The sequence below is a fragment of the Lonchura striata genome, chromosome 6 (assembly GCF_050655825.1).
Source record: "Lonchura striata isolate lonStrDom1 chromosome 6, ASM5065582v1, whole genome shotgun sequence".
In the NCBI taxonomy this organism is placed as follows: Eukaryota; Metazoa; Chordata; class Aves; order Passeriformes; family Estrildidae; genus Lonchura; species Lonchura striata.
The window spans coordinates 26690927-26711154 of NC_140708.1; the positions used below are offsets into that span (position 1 = coordinate 26690927).

Here is a 20228-nt window from a genome sequence, read left to right on the forward strand (position 1 = left end):
TTTGTGATTAAAGAACTGCCAGCATTAAGATTTTTCCTTTAATACCTTGGATTACTTCTATGGCATTAGAATTTTGGTATAATATAATGTATATACTCATACCTGTTACACAAGAGATCATCCATCAATAATACAAAAATAATTCTAGATTACATAAGAATTTACCAGTGAATCTTCAGGGCGATTTATATTTTCTTTTAAATGGTTGTCATTTCAGTAAGTAAAATACACTAATTTTGCACACATGTGATAGAACTGTGGGTTCTCCAACTACCTGTAAGCTTGATTGAAAGTGATATGAAAAAAACAGACATCTAACTCGTTCTGTCTATGTTTATAAATTATAGCATACTACTTTCATTGTTGCATAAATTATTTTTAAAATTACTAAGAAAGTCTAAGAGGAAATCTTTTTAATATGGCTAAAAGGTCGCATTTCCTAGTACAGGAAAGAAATAGTGCCAAATTACAAAAATAACTTTCTTTTTTTTTTTAATACAAGGTACAGAAGAAGACCTTCAAAACAGTAGCTACTGAAACATTAAACTTAATGAGTAACTTAAAGATCAAAGGATGGTAACATTCAAATTACAAAGCTCTTCATGACTTTCATCTCTGCAATAAAGCTGCTATACACTGACTTAGAGCTATACTGGGTTTTAGCAGAATCCTCTTTACCAACAACTACTACTACTCAATAAAAAAAACTAATGGCAGCAACAGACAAGGAAAGAAGAAATACAGTTCATTACAGAAGAATGTAGACACAGTGATTATCTTTAAACTGCACCTTCTTTTGCTAATACCTTTTTTGTGGTCAGTATGTTTTAGGTAAAGTGGCAAGTATGAAATATGATGGAGAAACTGAATTAATTGTGCACCATCAAATAATAAACAACCACCGTTAAAACCACTGGGTTTGACATCTCAAGAGTTAAATTAGAGCTGAAGTATTTGGCAGAATTCAAAGCAGAACTATTCACAGATGAAGTACACCTGGTGAATACGTTTGCCCGTCAAGCCAAAAGACACTTGGAACCTACCCAGTGTTGAGTACTTCCAAATACACAGTGTACTTCTGCACAGTCAACAACACTATTTTGATACTAGCAGGATTCTACTTCTGTATGAGAAACAATGAGTCACACGTTTACAAATAATACACTAGACCAGCAGCTTCTACCATGCAGAGAGAAACAGTGCGTAGATTGCCTTGGTATTTCTCTGTCCGTACCCAAAACCACTGAAATAATGGGTTTGGAAGTATTCACATAAGTACATGTGAATACATACTAGAAGTAGATTTTCACCAGGTCATTTATTTTAATGCCCAGAGGGACAATGTGATCACAAAGCCAAGAACCCCTCCCAGTAACAAACATGTCAAACCACTAATTCATTGAAGTTTAATATTCAGTCTTAATTTAAGAAGGTAAAAAGTTTCCATCACAGTTCCTATGCCTTCCAAAGGTTAATTTCTCTTACACAGATTTTCATTTGCATTCTTATTCTGAATTCATTTGGTTTGAGTTCTCAATAACTGTACCTTATTATTTCCCAAATTAAAATATCTTTGACAGCAGGCATAATTTTTTTTTTTATGATGATCAGAAAAATGATCAAACAACCTCCTAACCTCAACCAAGTAAAACAGATTTATGAGAACATATTCAAGGATACAGCACAGATTTTGTAGTTCTTAAATCATGCTTGAAACTAAAATGTAACACCTTTTTCTGGTCATCTTTTCCTCAGTAGCAACAAACAAAAGTAACACTCCTTAATTCTGCTTTTTGTTCCTCACTTTTGGATCCAAGATGATGTTATCACTGCACTTTTAGCAATATCACATCAGAAACAGATGTTTAGCTGATTATGCATCATTAAAATTAACTGCTTTTCAGTGACACAATTTTGGAACTGTTTTCTGGAACATGCAAGTGCAAACTATTTTCTTTGTTCTGGATGCATGACAACATTCTTGGCCATGCAAAAATGAATGCTGATCTATCAAGTCCAGCTCACCAAGTGATCCATGTAACTCTACAAAGCTACCCCAGGCTGTAATCATTTCACCTGACCTGAGAACTTTGTGTGTTCCATCTGGATTGTGCATAAATACAGCAACAAGCCACCAGGAGCAGGTCAGACAAGAATCCTTGTAACTCTGTCCTGTCTCTGACAGTGGTCAAGAGAAGATATGTGAATACAAAACCACAGCAAGAAGCTCTGCAGCTAACCTACTTTTAATTTCTTATGAAACTTCAATAATTTGTTGCCTCCTCAGTCCTGTAATATGGAAAACAGTGAAAAATGTTCCCTATTTACTTTTAACACACTTTAGGGGTTTTCTGGATAAAAGCCCCTCAGACACTCATCATTCCTCACACACAAGCTTTCTCACAACTCTGCATATTTCTATACCTTTCCTTCTCCCATTATGCCATTTTGAAGTGGAAGAGTCAGAGCTGTGTCAGAATCAGTGTCCACGATGCAGGTGCACAGCTGTGGGCTTACACAGCAGGAACAAGATGTTTTATTGTCATGCATGTTGACTACTCTGAGTTTTCCTCTTCACAGGGTGTATCCTGCCTCCAGAGCATCACTCCTGAAGCTAACAAGTGCCTCGTTCACAGCCAAAGTATAAGCAAAATTAAAATGTTCCAAATATCTCTTTTCATTTAACATTTATCGATGCTGAATTTAATCTGGATTTTATAGGACTCTTCATTCTGATCACTTAAATTTACAGAAAATCAGAGAAAAGCAGAGGAACAAAAGACTTGGACAGTGAATGGAATATTCATAAGTTCAAGACATCAACTAATATTTTCACTCCCATTCATTTAAACACTAGAAAACTAACCTTAATAAAATATTACTTGTTCAGTGATCTGCATGTCTTTTTCTGCAGAGTATCTGCTATTAATTACAACACAAAAACAGACTAAAAAATATTACTTTAACACAACAGTTGCAAGCTCAAAACGAGCACACAATCCCCTATAACCACTCAGGGCTGGGGAACCCATCAGGACCCCACAGCATCCTCCTGCTGCAGGGCAGCCTCCCACCCTGACTCACTGCCCACAACAGGCACATTTCTCCAGACCTGTACAAAGACCTTGGCAGAAGAGATTTGCCTCTGATGTCTGAGCAGGATCTCCTCTGTGCAGTCTGTAAATGTCCAAACCATGCAGGCAGACTGATACATGGAGGAAATTATCTAAATTTCAAGCTTTTTTCCTGCTGCAAAAAGCACTCAGTTGATGGGGTGTAAGCATGTGATAAATCTGTCCCTAAACATCTCGTCTTTCAGGGTTAATCTGACAATGGGCACCCTGAATGCTCAAAACTGGCAAAGATTTTCCTGCTGAAGGCTCAAGGAGAGGACTCTCCTACTCCTCAGCTACTGGAAGGTGGCTCCCATAGTTTGCAGGTTCAAAAACAAACCCAAAACCCCCTCTCCCCAAGAGAGCACAGCCAAAATAGCCAGCAGTACGGCACAGTATCAGGAAAATGGTGCAGAACAAAGTAAAAAATCAAAGGTAAAAGCCCAAGAGACAGGGATGAATCACAGGTTTTGTGGCCAGATGTTCAGAGAGGATCACCCTCATGCATGTCCCACAGAAATAATGGGAAGAGACTATTCCAAGGGAATAGGGAGGGAGCATTACAGAGGGACTTCTAGACTGGCTAAGCAGTACAATCCTGTATAAAATAAAATTCTCAATGTTTTTACCTTTGTTTCCCCCCGTCAAAAAATGCAGGCTCAAAATCAGAATTTTTCCACTTCCAGTTTCATTCATTTTCTTCCAGTCTCAGATAAATAGTGTTGTGGCCCATATCCAGTACATAACAAAATCTACTCAACTTCTTTCAGTATATAATAACTATAGAATACAGTGAAAGACAAAAGTGAAGCAAACAAAAGTGAAGTAACTCAGTGTTATCAATCAGCAGAGTCATGCTGCATTCTTTCTGAACAAATACAGTGCCAGCCTCAATAACCAAAGAAACTTATTTTTAACAATGAAAAAATTAAATTTAAAAAGACCAATGACCAGCACTCTACACATTCTGAAGGCATTTACCTCCTCCAAAACCTTTTTCCACTGGCATGCTGTTATTGCAATTTAGCACGTTTTTTCTCGGTCAGACCATCTCCCTTTCCACTTTCTGCAATGCCAAGAACTAAACAAGCACAAAATACTGGCCTCAACACACAATGAAAATTGAAGATGCTCTTACTGTTCAGGAATACAGAGGGAAACAGGAAAATCTATCAATCTGACACAAGAAAACTAGGCCAACCAATAAGAAAGCTGACTTTGAACTTTTATTCATTTTCTCTTAATCCAAAATTTTAAAAGCAGGAATGGAGCTTTTTATTTTTCCTAGAAGACCAACACATTCTCCCATGGATTGAGTTAAATATAATGATTTTGATAAAAAGAAGTTTTATCATTGTTCCTGCTTCACAGTGTTGAAAACAGAAGAAAGTATATTATTAGTAGAATAAACTAACTTTAATTACATTGTGACATTTCATCACCCCCTTACCTTTCAGCTTACTGAGAGTGACAAACAGATAATAAGGAAAAAGCAGAGAGTACAAAGTCCCCTGCTGAAGACCAAACCTGATCCATTCTCCCAGATTTGAGAACCATGTCAGCTCTGACTGAAACAAACTGGAATTTGGAAATACACAAAAGCAGGATGGTTCCTTGCCAGCAGGAAGTTGAGCTGTGGTACTTCTTGCCATGGGATGCTCCAAATGCAGGGAACTGTCACAGGATCTGCAGGGGGGCTGGATCAGGCTGTGGAAAACCAACCCATGTTGGTCAATCAAATGCACAGGAACTACAAGTCTGAGCTGTGATGTAGACAAGATCATTGTGGAAAATAGCAAAATGTTATTCTACTGTAGGCAACTGATTTAAAAATGCTTAGTCTGGAGACAAGATACTGGGATAATCCATGGCTCTTCAGCCTGGTCCAGGACAGCCACATGTATTTTTATTAATAGTCCAGACTGGAGAAAATTAAAAGCTGTGTAAACATAAATATTTTTTAAAGTCCATTTATCATATCTTCACCAATTCAAGAACAGTATTATTAATGGAGAATTCACACAAAACAGCAAAGCATCAAGCAAAAACAGGCAGGAAACCCAGTTGCCACAGTTCTTCCCACTAAAGCTCCTTCCAAAGCTTTATTACCTATCCCCATTTTAAAAAGAAAACACCAGCCAACCAAAAAGCCTAATAGACTAATCATATGGAATGACTGGCTCAACATGTAATTCAGTGCCACTATTCTGACAGAAACTTTCAGAGAAAAAAAACAAACCAACTTGACTTAAGTGCTATTAAATAAATGATTACTTGAGGGATTTTATTTGTTTAAAACAATCACTCTGCTTCGGCTAAAGAAGTACTTTGGAAAGCTAGCATTAAAAAATTATTTGCTCTAATCTTTTGGCATCTAATCCCTCTTCATTACCAAATAGCTTAGTAACCAAGTATTCCATTTGCAAAGTAGTCACAATAACAACACCAAAATAGTTGACCGGAGTTCTTCAAAGGTAACTACAGGAAACAAAAACTCAACAGCATTTAATTACACAGAGAGTCAGGCAACAAACTCCCTTAGTCTTATTAAAAATATATGAAAATATATGGAGGATATTTTCATATGAAGCAATTTCATCCAATTAGCAATACTGCTGTATTACTTATTTTAAAAAGAGATGTTGTCCTAGTCAGCAAGTTACTGTTCAACTGTGTAAAGTTGTTATGAAGGCCATTTCATACATCAATTCACTAATAAACTTGTTATTAAATATAGGCACAAATGAATTAATTAGAATTGTTTTTAAAATAACAGTTTATTAGAAACAAATTTATAATGATAATCAATAATCATGAAGTACTTTACAGCAGTAACTTCATTTACTCTAAATGCAGATTATAATTTATTACATTTATTTAGCTCAGGGTTATTTTTTTGCTTCATCAATCTATATTGCTGACTCTTTATATTGTTATTTATAACTTTCAATTGTGCAGAAAGGGAAAAGAATTATGATAGTACAGCAATAAATAATAAAATGTTTTCCCCCCCTGCATTTTAAGTCTTAGGAATTTCTTTTTTCATCCTTTTATTATAGAAGGGAAAGACAAAGGGAAGTGTTAGAAAATTCACTTTTTAATTTTCTGAAAATTTCATTATTTTAAACAGAAAAAGAAGCAAAGACATCAGAACCAGGATATCTGCTAGAGCTCCATAAGGACTATAAGCAAGTATATGAATATGCCGGCTAACTTTTAATTTAACAACAGCTGGCATTAGTTTTGTACACATTAAATAAAAAAAAAAAACAAACATCTACTACTGACATCAAGTCACTTTCTGATGCTCATCTCTCTAATGTTGTCCTCTTCTGCTCTTCTTCAGGTATACTTGGGGTCCACGAAAACAGGTCCTCAAACCCTAAAACCTCTGTGTGACCCTACCAGCACTGGTGCTAAAAAAAGGAAAGGAAAGCAAAGGAAGTCTCGATTCACAGAAAACCACAACTGATGTCTTACTGCTCCCACTGGACAGACTTAATATTCTTACCAGTCTCCCAACATTAGAGGAAAGAAGTATTTAACTTTCTTCCACAAGACCTGTACATGATACAGTCCAGGCAAAGAGCAGATTAACTTTCCAAGAGCTTATTGTTTGCCAAACATGGAGGGATAAAGAAACAAACCTCAGATATTCTCACAGGCAGAGAATAACTGTTTAACAGCTACCTGGATATCTGGTGTTGTAACTCCCACACCTTGACTGTGTTTTCTAAGCACCATGAGATAGATCCGAATCCCTTTAAAAGTTTTAATACCGTACTTTGAAGAATTACATGAAGCATAATGTAACCAGATTTTGTTATTCACCCTTTATTACCTTGGTACAGGTGAGTTGCTGTGTGACTGCATCAGAGACTCCAGTAAAACAAAACCCTAATTATGAAAATGTTGCTACAACAGAATTAATGAATGCCTTCCCAATAAAAAAGTCTTAAAATGATGACATCAATTACTGAGAGATTAACACATTGTTCTATTCCAGTGGAGAGCAGGTTTCCATTTATGCATTTTGACTGCTTCCTTTCCTACATCTCCTTTGCAGTATGATTAGAAAAACACGTCTTTTCCAAAATTAGAACATATTTGTCAACTGTTACTTCAGCTGACAAATAGCCATATTTCTCAGCAATAGCAGAGAACAGTTCATTAACCTGATCTAATTTAAGATAAAGATTTATAATAATAATGTGAATAATACTAGCTGTGACACAGAAAAAATGGATACAGCCCCTTAAACTTAGATTTGCTAATGTAAACATTAAGTTTTGTGGCTCAACAACTGTATGAAGAGTAACAGCAAACATTAATATTTCATCTTTACCAGTGTAATTATTTGTGTTACTCACATTTCACAGTTTTTCATGAGCAGTTGCAATACTGTTTTAATGTTGCCACAAAGGTGTGGAGAAAACTGGAAATTAGACCTTTCCTTTCTAAACAATATGTAATGCTGAGGATGGAAAACAACTTTGATCATCATGGCTGGTCCCTCTGATCAGAAGTGGTGTGGCTGGTGGGTCAATATAGAATCACTGCTTGACACAACCACATTCAGACCTCTCTACTCCACTAGCTGCAGTTTTAATTATAAGATCTAAGGAGGGAGAGTTAGAGATAAAAAGATTTTTCTTGTTTCGAAGTTGTCTAATAGGATCAACTCCATCTGCCTGGCCCCAGTTCCAGGCACGGCTGAACTCCAGGACTTAATTCAGATCTCTCTAAGGACCCATGTCCTCGCTTATTTCAGTTCCACTCAACCAGTTCAGAAGAGAAGAGTAAAATGAGTCAAGGATCAAAGGTGATGAGGGAAGATGTAATAGAGGGTTTTAGAAAAGCAAAAGAAACTGGGAAGTCACGCAAGACTAAAGAAGTGGTGGAGACTGAGCTGAAGGCAGAGGCTGCAGCACAGAGCAGTGAAGTTGCAGAGACTGGCACAGAAGTGCAGCACAGCAGAGGACCAAGAGCGGAGCTGATGGGGAGGGAGAGGGGTTTTTATTTTCTAGAAATGCACGGGCAGCCTACGGTTCATATAATCAGTGAATAAAAACAAGATGCAGATGAGAAGAAAACACAGGCAGAAGTATCAACAATAACAGGCGTTCAAAAGGAAAGTGTAGAATTGAAAGATTCTGGCAATGCGACAGATGGGACAAAGTAAAGAGGATGGTCCATGCAAGACAAAGAACTTAGTGCAAAGTTCCCCAGATAGGGCACACATTAATATATAAAAATCCATGAGTGAGGAGTTCACAGGAGTTAGGAGTGCTGGCAAATTTTATTCCTCAGAATTAATAATACTTCTGTTTTGCTTCTCCCCCTCTCTTAAATGCTTGTAGGTGTCCTGTTGTGCCAGATTGTGCCAGCACATTCCATTACAGAAATCTTACCTGACACTTCAGGATATTTTCTGTGAAAATTCTATAAAAGCTAATCTGATAATAAAGTTGCTTACCAACAGATTATTATCTCCTTCCACCCCTCCTCTCTCAGAGAAACTGGTACCACATACATTAATTTCTAAGGCAAATATAAACACAAATGTTGCCAGAGAAATATGAATATACAATAATGTTATATTCAATTCTTCCATTATGTTTTTCTTCACATTTTCCAGGCTTGATTTTGTTATTACTAGTTTTAACCTTATTTTCCATTCTATAATGCAGTTTTTTCTTTTCTCAAGTCATAGCACACATAAAACTTTTACCCTCACAATTGATACTTTTGACTATAAAACATGAGTTCTCTGGGACAGGCCATCTCACAACATAAAGAGAAAGGTTTTACAAAGAGACATCATCTTGATTGCTATTAATTCTTCAATAAACAAGGAGAATCATAAATGTTCATAATTTAGAGACCTTGACTTACCAGGTTACTTGAAAGCCATAATGATACCATAATAACATAAAAAATCCATTAAACATCATTGTGTGGTGTACCAAGCCTACAATAGAAATGCTGAAAACACAGGCCAGTGTCCTTCCAGCCTCATGAGCAAAGGCAAGCTAAAATACAAGTTTAAAAGAATTTGCTTATTTATGCACAGCTATCAGCAAATTCAGATTCTATATGATCTAGGAATCAAGCTCAGGTTTTTGCAAAGACTTACAGGTCTGTGAGCATAACACCCATAAATCCCTGTGTGCTTGTGTTATTGGCAAACTGTTTATGCATTTGACAAACTGCTGTTCAGATAAGATGATATCCAACTAAGTACAGAAAAGAAACTGTCAACAACTCTGCAAGACTGTAATATAAATTGCAAAAGCAGAGATTTCATGACTAACCATAACTTCAGAATAGTCTCAAATCAGTCCCAGGCATGAAAACACAGTTGGAACTGATTTTAAGAGAAGGGTGAAGAATGGCTTGTTGCCACATGAATAAGAACAAAGCCTAAACTGTGTTCCCTGTATTACATAATTGCTAAAGTAGAGGAAAAATGTTAATATTATAGATAATACAGGGGTTTTAGCCAAATTATATTTGACAAGTCTAGAAATAGACAGCAAACTTGTAACTGATAGAAAATAATCACAGTTGACTGGATAAGTACATACCCAACCTATTCGTGGTTTGTATGCTTTTATTGATGTGAGGGTTTGGAAACATTAGAAACATGGAAAGGGGGAAGTTTAGAACCAATAGGCTGTTTTTCCACAAAAATCTAAGTCAAATGGCATAAAGAGCAATTCTTGAAAACATGCATCAATATTATTGAGTAGTGAAAACCAAGCTGGTGAAAGCCCTGGTTCTCAGATGTGCATGAACAAAGGGTGCAAGCTGCAAATATACAAATGTGTGTTTCCTATTGGCTGCTAGAGCAGAAGTTCTGCCTTGGTAAAGGTACTCTGCCCTTTAACTTTCAGATTTATGCCAGCTCTGTATTATAAAACCAAGGCAAAAGACATGAGTGAGGAAAGTAGGTATGGATAAGCTGGAACATGGCTGAATCCAATAGTGGCAAAATTTGTGATGACAGAGGGTCTCAAATAGGGAGAAACTTTTCACAAAAATACAGTTTTTCTTCAGCTATTTCTGCCCAGAAAGTTTCTGGGTCTGGTAATAAATGGGCTCCTAGCATCACAGGGGTTAATGTGATTCTGTTGTTTTAAAGCATCTATAATTTAAATTTGTGATTTTAAAACACTGAGGATGTAGAAAAAGGACAGCATATATAAAATTCTAAACCTTTGGAATTTCCTTTTAACAACACTGTTTGGACCCCTTTTTTCTGGACCTCCTCACTTTCAGCTCTCTCCTAACCACTTCAGCACACCCTACTCTTCACCCCTCCTCGTATTTTATTATACTGCCAGAATATTTAGAAGAGGACAAGGAAAGAAAAATATACTTCAAGAAACGTTCCAGAATGCCTTAAAACAAAACTAAAAAAAAAATAAAAAGGAAAACTAAAAAAAAAAAAAGGCATATTTTCAAATCTTTTAAGAACAATCTATTTTAAGGGATGACAGTATTTTGATCCCAAGGGCCAGCAACTCATGCAGCTTCATATAAAGGCAGATTCCATATACACAAATCACCTTCTCCCTGGCATCAACTCACTGCAAGAGATACAAATACATACACTTCAGAAACTAATTTCTGTTGCATATATCTTTAGATCAATAAAATTAAATAGATTTTATGAATATTAGGTGAACATACCAAAAAAAAAAAGATAAGGGAGTCAATAAGATATACTAAATCTCTTCTTGCTTAAGGCAAACAAGGTCAGCAGCCAGACAACTGACAAATTATACCATACCATAAAACCTCAGCTTCATTTAGAACTTCTCAATAGGTATCAGATCATATACTTACATGATAAAACTCCCTTCCCACATGCATTGCTCTCCCCCTGGCTATCCTCACCAGTTTATTTTTACCTCTGGAATGAAACTAAGTGAAAGATCACAATACTGAAAATTTCCTAGTATGCAACAAAAATAGGACTTGATTTCTACATTAAATCACCAAATTAATGAACTGTTTGATACTGTGGAATAATTTTATCTGTTTTCAGATATTCTTATCCCATTCTTTCACATAAAGTGCTTTCCTCAAAAAAAGTTACACTTGAGGATGTAAAAGCACCAGAATGACATATGGCACTGTTTTAACTTATGGCCTTTAAAGTTTAATAACAATAGAGAAAGAAACTTCAGGATGATTCATATACCTTAAAAAAGTTATGGTATATGGTAACAATTAAAGTAGCATTTATTGTATTTTGAACATTATTTGCTATGCAAAGTCTTTTTTCCATAGTGGAATTCTTTTCACACTCCTCTTGGGTTACAATTTCCAATGATGCCAAATGCATCAATTTCATCCAAAAAAGTCACCATTTGGAAGTGGTCACACTACTAGTACTTTTCAGGTGCAGGTATACTCTTGTCACAATAAACAAAAATAAAATAAAATATGATATGGCCAGTCTAGATGAATATATAAAATGTATTATCAAGAAGATTAGACTAATATTTGAGTAATATTTGAAGACTTTTCATCACTAGAATCTTTATCTTCTCCATACTTTGCTCTCCCATCTGTCCCAGACCTTCCAAGTCTTTTTATGTAGGCTTCCCTGTTAGAAGTTTTTTCCACAGAATGCTTTTTTCTTTTTCTTTATTTAAGAGTTTCAGAGAAAGCAATCTATAAATATGTATATACATATAAATAATGGAGCAGCAAACCTGTTTCTTTTTCTTTTTTTCCTGCCACTTTGAGTGAACACAGTAAACTAACCAAGGTGAAAATGTTTGCAAAAACCTCTATAACAAGAATCACTCTATCTTCTTTAATAATGCTCTTATTTACAAATTAATAATGCTGTGTTAGGTCTCAAATAAATAAAGAAGAACATGTGAGTTTCAAGACATGGAAATAAAACTACTGAATAATATTTTTTGTTCAGTCTTTCTTCAACTCTGTTTGCTTTGGCTAGCTTAAACGCTGAACTCTTTGGGATATCACATTTTTGTGATCTATTTTTAAAACAAGATGCTTATGTCAAATAAACCATATTGATATATCCTAAACTGAATATAGACATATAAAAAAACAGAGTAGATATGAAAAAAAACACAATAATATAATAACTCTGAAAAAATTCCAGTGGACATGATATAAATGAATGTGACATAAAAGTAATTTTGGGACAGAGAAAAGTGAGGCAATGCTGCTTTCAGAAGACTATTTAATGTTTGTGAAGTGCTTTGAAGATGAACACCCTTCATACATGCTATAGATTACCACTGGAGTCATGTAGCCTTACTCTGAAATTGAGACTCTGAGGAATTTGAGACAACCTCCAATTCAGAAGAACCTCCAAAATCAGAAGAAAGACTCAGACATAAAAAGTATGAAGAATCCTATGAGATATACAATTGATATAAGCCATACATTACCAAAAATTTTGTTAATTTCTTCACTTTTTCTTCATTTCTATTATGACAGTTTAAAATTACACTTTTCAATAGGTATATCTGTGGGTAAAATTCATAAAACTATCAACCATTGGTATACATCTTAGACTTTCTGTTGCATTGAGAGAGGGGAAAAAATAGTGAAGCTACTGTCAGAAACTGATAGCATTTATAACTTCAATGTATATTCTGCTCAGTGATCCCAAGTGATACGTATTGAACTGAGAACTTCCAAGATTAAAAGCATGAAGTTTCTTACACCATCTGACATGAAAGAAAAAAGTATTTAAGTAATCTACCAATATACTGTCCAATAGAGAATCCAATCTCCTAATTCCCAAAATTTCAAACTGCAGAAGTTTCACATTGTAAAAAGCAGCCAAACTTCTCCACATAGCCCAAATTTCAGCAACTCAGTCAAAAAGTCTACAACAAATTTTTCCGTCAACACAGAAGAGACGGAAGATTGCAAATTGTCTCACTCCCTAGAGTTACATTTTAGCAATCCAATCATGCTGATTAAAAAAAATGTAAAATATTGGTTTCATACAAGAATTTCCAAGTATTCAACCACAGAGTCTAAAATGAGGAAACTACATTATCCTGAAGTGATGTGACTCTTCCTCGTTGGGTCTACACTTCAATGCCTACTGTGAGTGAAATGGTGAGAGTAGATCCCATAAATTAGTGATTCAACAGCTGTATTCTTCATGGGGAAAAAAAAAAAAAAAAAGGTAATTCCCTTTCTCCATCCTGTCCCAAAATACAAAGCAAGAAATGCATGTTGTAAATCCATAAAGACTAGAATTGCTCTTAACAAGATATGTGTAAATACTTTGTGAAGCTACAGCTAAGTTTTTATTTTTGATCCACATCAAGCTCATGAATCCTGCTTCCAAAGCAGTAAAATACTAAATAAAGACAGTGAAACAGAGTCCAGAACAAGGGTGTTTTTTGTTTGGTTTGGGTTTTAATATAAAATAAAGAGGGAATAGATGCTTTATCAGCTTATATTTTGATTTTATTTCTACTGTGATTGTTTATCATCAGGAGCATTCAGACAGTTCTGAATAGCTCTAGTGTTCATATGATTTCAAAAAAACTCTGCAGACTACCCCACCTCATAAGCTGAAAATAATTGGTCCAAACATGTCAAGAATAAGCATTTCTTCAGTGACTTCACACTAGTTTGTAGTCACTGTGAGAGAAGTATTCCTAGTAGCAATAGTTCAGCATATACATACCATAAAGCCTAAACCATCCAACTCAGTCAAGACCCACAGTCACTTAGGTGAAAGAACCTAAGCCACTAAACTCAAGCTTCAATTAAGCTACCAAATCATAACTTCTAAGTTTGTTGATAAGTACCATTACTGAGCATGTAAATGAGATGTTCCATATCTGAATGGCTTAAGAGATAAAGCAGAGGTAATTCTCTTCCAACTCCACAGAGCAGTTACCAGAGTTTGGCTTTGATCTTGCCTTCCAAATGATCATAGCACTAGGCAAACAGCATCCCTATATAATGAATCATCTGTCCCAAACCCCCAGAAATGTTTATTACATTGTTTCATTACAGTATTACTGCATCTGAACATATATTCTTTTATTCACCTCTATATTTCTGAATTGTTAAAGCAATCCAAAAGGTTATGTTCCATATGTTAAAGCTCTCTTTCTCTCTGTGGGCCCATAAAACTGAACGGAAGCAGGAAGCATCTACCAGAGTATTATCTTTTGCCTCCATCTCCTATTCAGTTACAAAAACAAATGTAAGAGCGCTAATACTTGAGCTCATTATCATTATTTTCTACAGCTGGCCAAATCCCACAGGTGTAACTTAATTCATAAAAAAACAGTTTCATCAGAAAAATATTTGACATATTCAATCAAATTTTCACCTGTATGTTCTCACTACTGAAAACTACTAATACAGATTTCCGTTTTACCTTCAATATGTAGCTTTAAATTTACTTCTGGGAAAGAAAAAAATCCTTCTCAAAAATGAGATGAGACTGTAAGAGGAAAAGGGATACATTTATGTGATACATAGTACTATACCTGTCCATAAGAAATACAATAAAAAAAAACCAAAAACTGTATCTTTTATATCAACTGGAGCCAACTAATCAGCTCTCAGGTATTTGTGATAAAGTTTAAAAAAAAACTAGCACAGTACCTTTCTAATGAGCTTTGAGCAACTGTTATCTGAATGTGTTTAGGGTGATAGGATCAAGTTTGCTACTGGTGTCTTAAATCATATGTATAAGTGAGCAAATCCTCCCACCTACCACTTCAAACACATCACCTCCCCGTTCATCTTTTCTCACTTCTGTTTCCAATTCAATTTCTTTTCACTGCAGTGAATACATACTTCTGCTGATCTCCTGGTCAGCTGGATTCATTGACTGGTACTTACCTCAGCAAAAGTTTCTTAAAAACCTAAACAAGACTGAGAATCAATGTTTAAGAGGAAAAACCTTTGCAGACATGCTGAGTGTGAGAGTTTCTACAGCTCTTTATCCAAGAGGAAAAAATAGTTCCTGACTCCCCAAGATGTCAACATTTTATAATTTTGATGAGTACCACCTCTAACTACATAGCCAGTTATACAAACTATAGAATTAGCAGTGAATTTATCACTGAGGTTAAAACTTACACTTGTAAGTAACGTAATATTCCAAACCAGCCTATTAAAATTTAGGAGGAAGTGCAATTATTGTCTCTTGTATAGGAGCAGAAGTTTCCTAAATAAATAATCAGCATACAGATAATGAGCATCAAGCCACTCAACAGTTATAGCTGAAACTGAACTGGAGCATACACAGCACATCTGTACATTTACAAGCACAAGCTCCCCAGATGTTATGAATTACTATCTTTACCAGTTGCCTCCTGAAAGTGTTGACTTAAAGAAAATGCACTGAACAGTGAAGATGTTCATAGCAGGAATTGTCAACAGAACTAAATTCAACAGTGAAAGATCTGTTGATATGTGTATGATCCAAAGGGTAAATGTCACAGAGCTATTACTGCTTGGGTGCATTACAGGGACATTACTTTCAGCTGTACTTGAGGATACAATCACAGAAAGTTCTACTGCCTTAATTATAAGACACTATTTATTCAATTGTAGCTATGTGCAACAGGCAACGAAGTATCATAACCTAATTCCTAGTTTACAAAAAAACCAAAAACCGAACACCATACGCAGAGTCCTTTTAAATTACCAGACAACTCTGAACGGGAGTTTCATACCGTTGTACAGAAACTCATCTTTAAAAAGAAGACATCAAATTCCAAACTTTATTTAGAGGAGTCGAGAGAGAAAGGGAAAACCAGTTAATGACACGGCACTCCAGGAGGCAGTTCAGCGTTACCGATACCATTCATTTATTGCCCGGACCGCGTGAGCCCGTCCCGTTGCTGGCGGAGAGGTACAGCAGAGAGCTCCATCACTTCTGCTCCCACTGACATTTCCCACCGCCGCCCGCAGCAGCGTGCAATTTACACCAGGGTTCCCCCAGCACTTGACCCAAACGCCAGCAGGAGTTTCCCAACTGAACACGAAAAATAAATAAATAAAAAAACCAGCCCCAAACTCTCACAGACTTTTCAAGAGCAGCTCGGGGCTGCCATGGGCACGGAGCGGTCCTGCGGGCTCCGGAGCGCGGGTCCCCCCAGCCCCTCTCCCCGGGCCGCGCCAGGTGCGCGCCGCCGCGCGGGCCGTACTCACAGGGACACGGTGCGGTTGGGCAGCACGGCGGGCTGCAAAGTTTCCACCAAGTCTCCGCCGGTGCAGACCACTTTGATGCGGAGGGCCGGGCGGCCGGGCCCCTTGGCGCGCTCGGCGGCGCAGAGGCAGCGGTCCACGATGAGGTCGGGGCAGTTCCTGCTGCCCCCGCAGAGCCCCAGCGCGGCGGCCAGCAGGCAGAGGCGGGGGCACAGCCCGCGCATGCTGAGCCAGCGAGCGGGAGCCGCCGGCTGCCGCGCCGCGCATGGCACGCGCCCGTCCGCGCCGCTCCGCGGGCCCCTCCACGCCCCCCGCGCCCACCCCGCCCCGCCTCTCTCGCTGCGGCCGGCTCCGCTCCCAGGGACCCCCCCCGTTCCTCCTCCTCCTTTCTCCGAGGAGCCGCCGCTGCTTTCCTGCCGCAGCCCGTGCCGCCGCGGCGCTGGGCGGACCCCGCGGCGCTCAGCGCGGCCCCCGAGCGCCGCCGCCCACCGGGCGCGCCCCCCGGCCCCGCGGCCGCGCAGCGCCCCGAGCGCCGCTACCTGCGCTCGGTGCCCCGCGGCGCTCCGGGGAACCGGACAGATGCGCCAAGGACGCGCCGCAGACCGAGGAGGCGCGGCCAGCCCGGGCACGGGGCAGGAAATCGGGAGCTGGGAAATCGGTGTGGGTCGGGAATGCAGTTCTGCAAACGGCCACCTTTGCCACCGCGCTTGAGGAGCGCGTGTGCTGAGTGCTGTGCGCACCTATGGCTGTGGGAAGGGAGATCAGGACTGGGGCAAGGGCCGGTGCAGACCAAGGGACAGCACGGTCCGGCCGCTGCCATCGGGAAGGGTCCACGCAGTTAGCTGACTTCAGACACCTCAGATAGTGCTGTGAACATGACCTAAAGCAAAGGTTTGATCAGCAGTCAGACACTTCATCATCCAGGTCAACGAGCACCTTTCTTTTCCACTTGTATTTCTCTGTCATTTATGGCACTCGGTGGCTTTGGAGCACTCTCAATAGTATTTTGTGATCTGACTAGTAACTTCTAGAGTCGATTTTCAGCGCTAACTGCGAGCTACCCTGTTGGGGTTTTTTGCTGGTCCACATCGTAACAGCAACTTCCATTTTTAATGGCCCTTTAATAAAAGAGCAGGTTCCTTGCCTTCACTTACTGGATGGAGACTCACAAGGCACATCTTCATTGCAGGATGTAGGCCAAACTTAGTAATAGTCTGCCATAGCTATAAAGCTATTTTAAGAAATTACTTGGGTTTTATAAAATAATATTTTATTATAGCCCCTTAGGGAAGATTTGTCTTGCACATTTACAGTGCCTGTTATCACTGTGTTCTAATACCTAATTGGAGCCTTTGGGCACTATAGTATTAATAAGTGATAGAAGGGGTAGTGCCCTTGTGAAATTCAAGGCTAATAGGAAATCTTTCAGGAACAATCTTTTTCTGCACAGTTGTTGATTTAAAGAATCATAAATATTACAACCTCTGCTCTTTTATTTTTAAAAGCAAAGTTGTGTAAGGCTTACTGGCAGGCAGCAAAATGGATTGTATTTCATGAGACCACTCAACATTGCTGTGGTTGCATGATGTTATTTATCATAAAGAACGCAATGTATTTCATTTTGAAAATGCTCCTTTAGCTTTGAAAAATTCTGTCTCATTCACACTGTTTTTGAAAGTGCAAGTGAAGAATACACATTTATTAAGGTGGTAGCATAGATTTTGTTCAGAGTTAACCTTTCTGAGAAGAAATGGAATTTTTCAATCAAACTCAGCCCTTAAACATGTGCTACCAGAATTTTAATGTTGTTTCCTACCTCACTGATGCTGAAAGTATTTTTTAAAATACTGTTTCATTGGGGAATAAGAAGGTTTACATTCACATTTAAGCCATCTTTCAAATTCTAGAGTAAAGGCAGAAAATATTCAAAACATTAGAGGCAAAAAAGTAAGAGGAAACTCCCCTCCACTTCCTAATGCATCTGTTTTTCTTGCTTTATTACACGTAAAGACAAAAAGTTCAGCCATCTTCACTTTTCCTCACTGACATCTACAAATATCAAGAACGTCAAAATTTGAGATGATTTAAAAGCACAGATGATGGTTCCTGCCCTGAAATCTCACAGTCTAAACAATTCCCCAGTCAATTAAAAAAGGACCTGAGCACCTTGAGAGCTCAATGCTGCTTCAGTTGTCACCAGCCAGCACAGCAGAACATTTAATGCTGGCAGCAGCGACTCATTTTCACAGACTGGGAAAGATACATCTTCCACCCACTCATGATATGCAAACAACCACATTTCCCATGTCTTAGGACAGCACTACAGTCCTGGATTCCCTTGTAAGAAGGGAAGAAAGAAACTTGTGGCACTTTGATTTGAAACGTTGCAGTGTGTCGGGTTGCAAAGTGCCAGTTCCAGCTGTGTGCCTGCAGCTCGGGTGCCACCTTTGGGCACGGGCACAGCAGATAGCATGGCACAGGTCATCAGCTCCTCAGCTGGGGTTGGTGTGTCAAAGAGAGAATTGTGAGTTTATTGGGAAGTCAAAGATACTTGGAGAATTTAGGTGTCTGTGCTGTTAAATAGAGAACAAAGACATTTTCCTGATTCAGATTTAAACTTATACCCTTTAATTTCTCCTAAATCTTTCTAAATCTAGCTCAAAATTATTCCCATGTATATCGAAAGGACACATTTTAGAATATCTCTCCTTAAAGTTTTCTCTCTTGGTTTAGTCAGAAATCAAAATGGGATATGTGCTGGTTTACTTTTTCACACAAAGCCAAACATGGGATCTTAAAAAACACTTGAGAAGCCCTAAAATGCCAAGTTCTGATTACATGGAGTTTCTGGCTGACAGAAACAAGACCAGAGATTCACTTGAAACATGAATTTTTTTTCTAATTTTAACATTTATTTACAGATAAATTCTTGTTTTAGTTATTTTATTAAATCATAGAACTGAGGGATACATTTTCTTAGATCAAGGACGTAAGAAAATTACTAAATGTGTCTATTTTCTTTATATTTTTATTTCCAAGAATCAAAAGCTTGAAGGTTTTTCAGTAGGTCTGTCTGTGTGTCCACACACCAGGACCTTATTACAATACTTGAGACAAATTCTATCCTGTGGCTGAATGTGTAAGTGTTAAAAGGGAATGTAAATTAATTTAGGAATATAATGTTAAAATAACATTAGCCTGAATGAATATGAACAACATAAAAAGGAATCAAAGGTTACAGATACAGGTGATTTACTGCATTACAGGTTTGTATTTCATTTAGATCACGTTCCCAAGCACAAAACAGCAGCAGCACCTGTTTAGCATCACAGGACATTACACAGCAATTAAGTAACAAGAATGTATTATAGAATAATAGGAAATATGGAGAGGCAGAATGTAAATAAGTGAATTTGAATTTTGTCAGGATTTCAAAATTGCATGTTAGTATTGGATTAGAGCCATGGAAACTTGAATAACCACAAACAGGTTTTGTTCATGGCTTTTGTTTCATTTCTTATCCAGAAGTTGGCATTCTATCAGCCCTCTAATTCCTTGAACATTCACTCTTTATTGATACTAGCAAAACAATGCATCATTTATTCCATTTCCTCCATCACCTCAATATCCCATCACTTTTATTCCATCATGACTGTATCTTATGCTACTCATCACACCAGCATAGCACAAATGGCTGTGAGCCTTTGCAATAGAATGATTAAAAAAACAAACAAAGAAATTATTTGATGTAGAAAAAAGACAGGTAAAGTAACTGAGAGAAACACAATCCAGAGTGTGTTTCCACTGGGATGCTTGGAATCCTATAAAAAGATATTATTTGAAAGGTGATAGAGGAAAGAAAGAAAAATGGATAAAAAATATGCAGTACAATATTTATGTAGAAAGAACCCAAGAATTTTTACC

At 37.8% G+C, this 20228-nt stretch overlaps 1 protein-coding gene across 3 annotated transcripts in view; it reads right to left on the reverse strand.

Annotated features, from left to right (window-relative positions):
* The window catches only part of LOC110473694 (adhesion G protein-coupled receptor A3), a 257125-nt gene extending 237615 nt beyond the window's left edge, over positions 1–19510 (reverse strand). The window contains exon 1 of one of the 3 annotated variants that reach the window (XM_085582610.1): positions 16844–19510. In XM_085582610.1, coding sequence (XP_085438736.1) covers positions 16844–17124 — 281 coding nt within the window. In that variant the 5' untranslated portion in view covers positions 17125–19510. Of the gene's footprint in view, positions 1–16307; positions 16606–16843 lie in introns of those variants that run through there. The other 2 variants (XM_021536446.4, XM_085582611.1) reach the window with 2 other exon arrangements.
* Between the last annotated feature and the right edge of the window lie 718 nt (positions 19511–20228).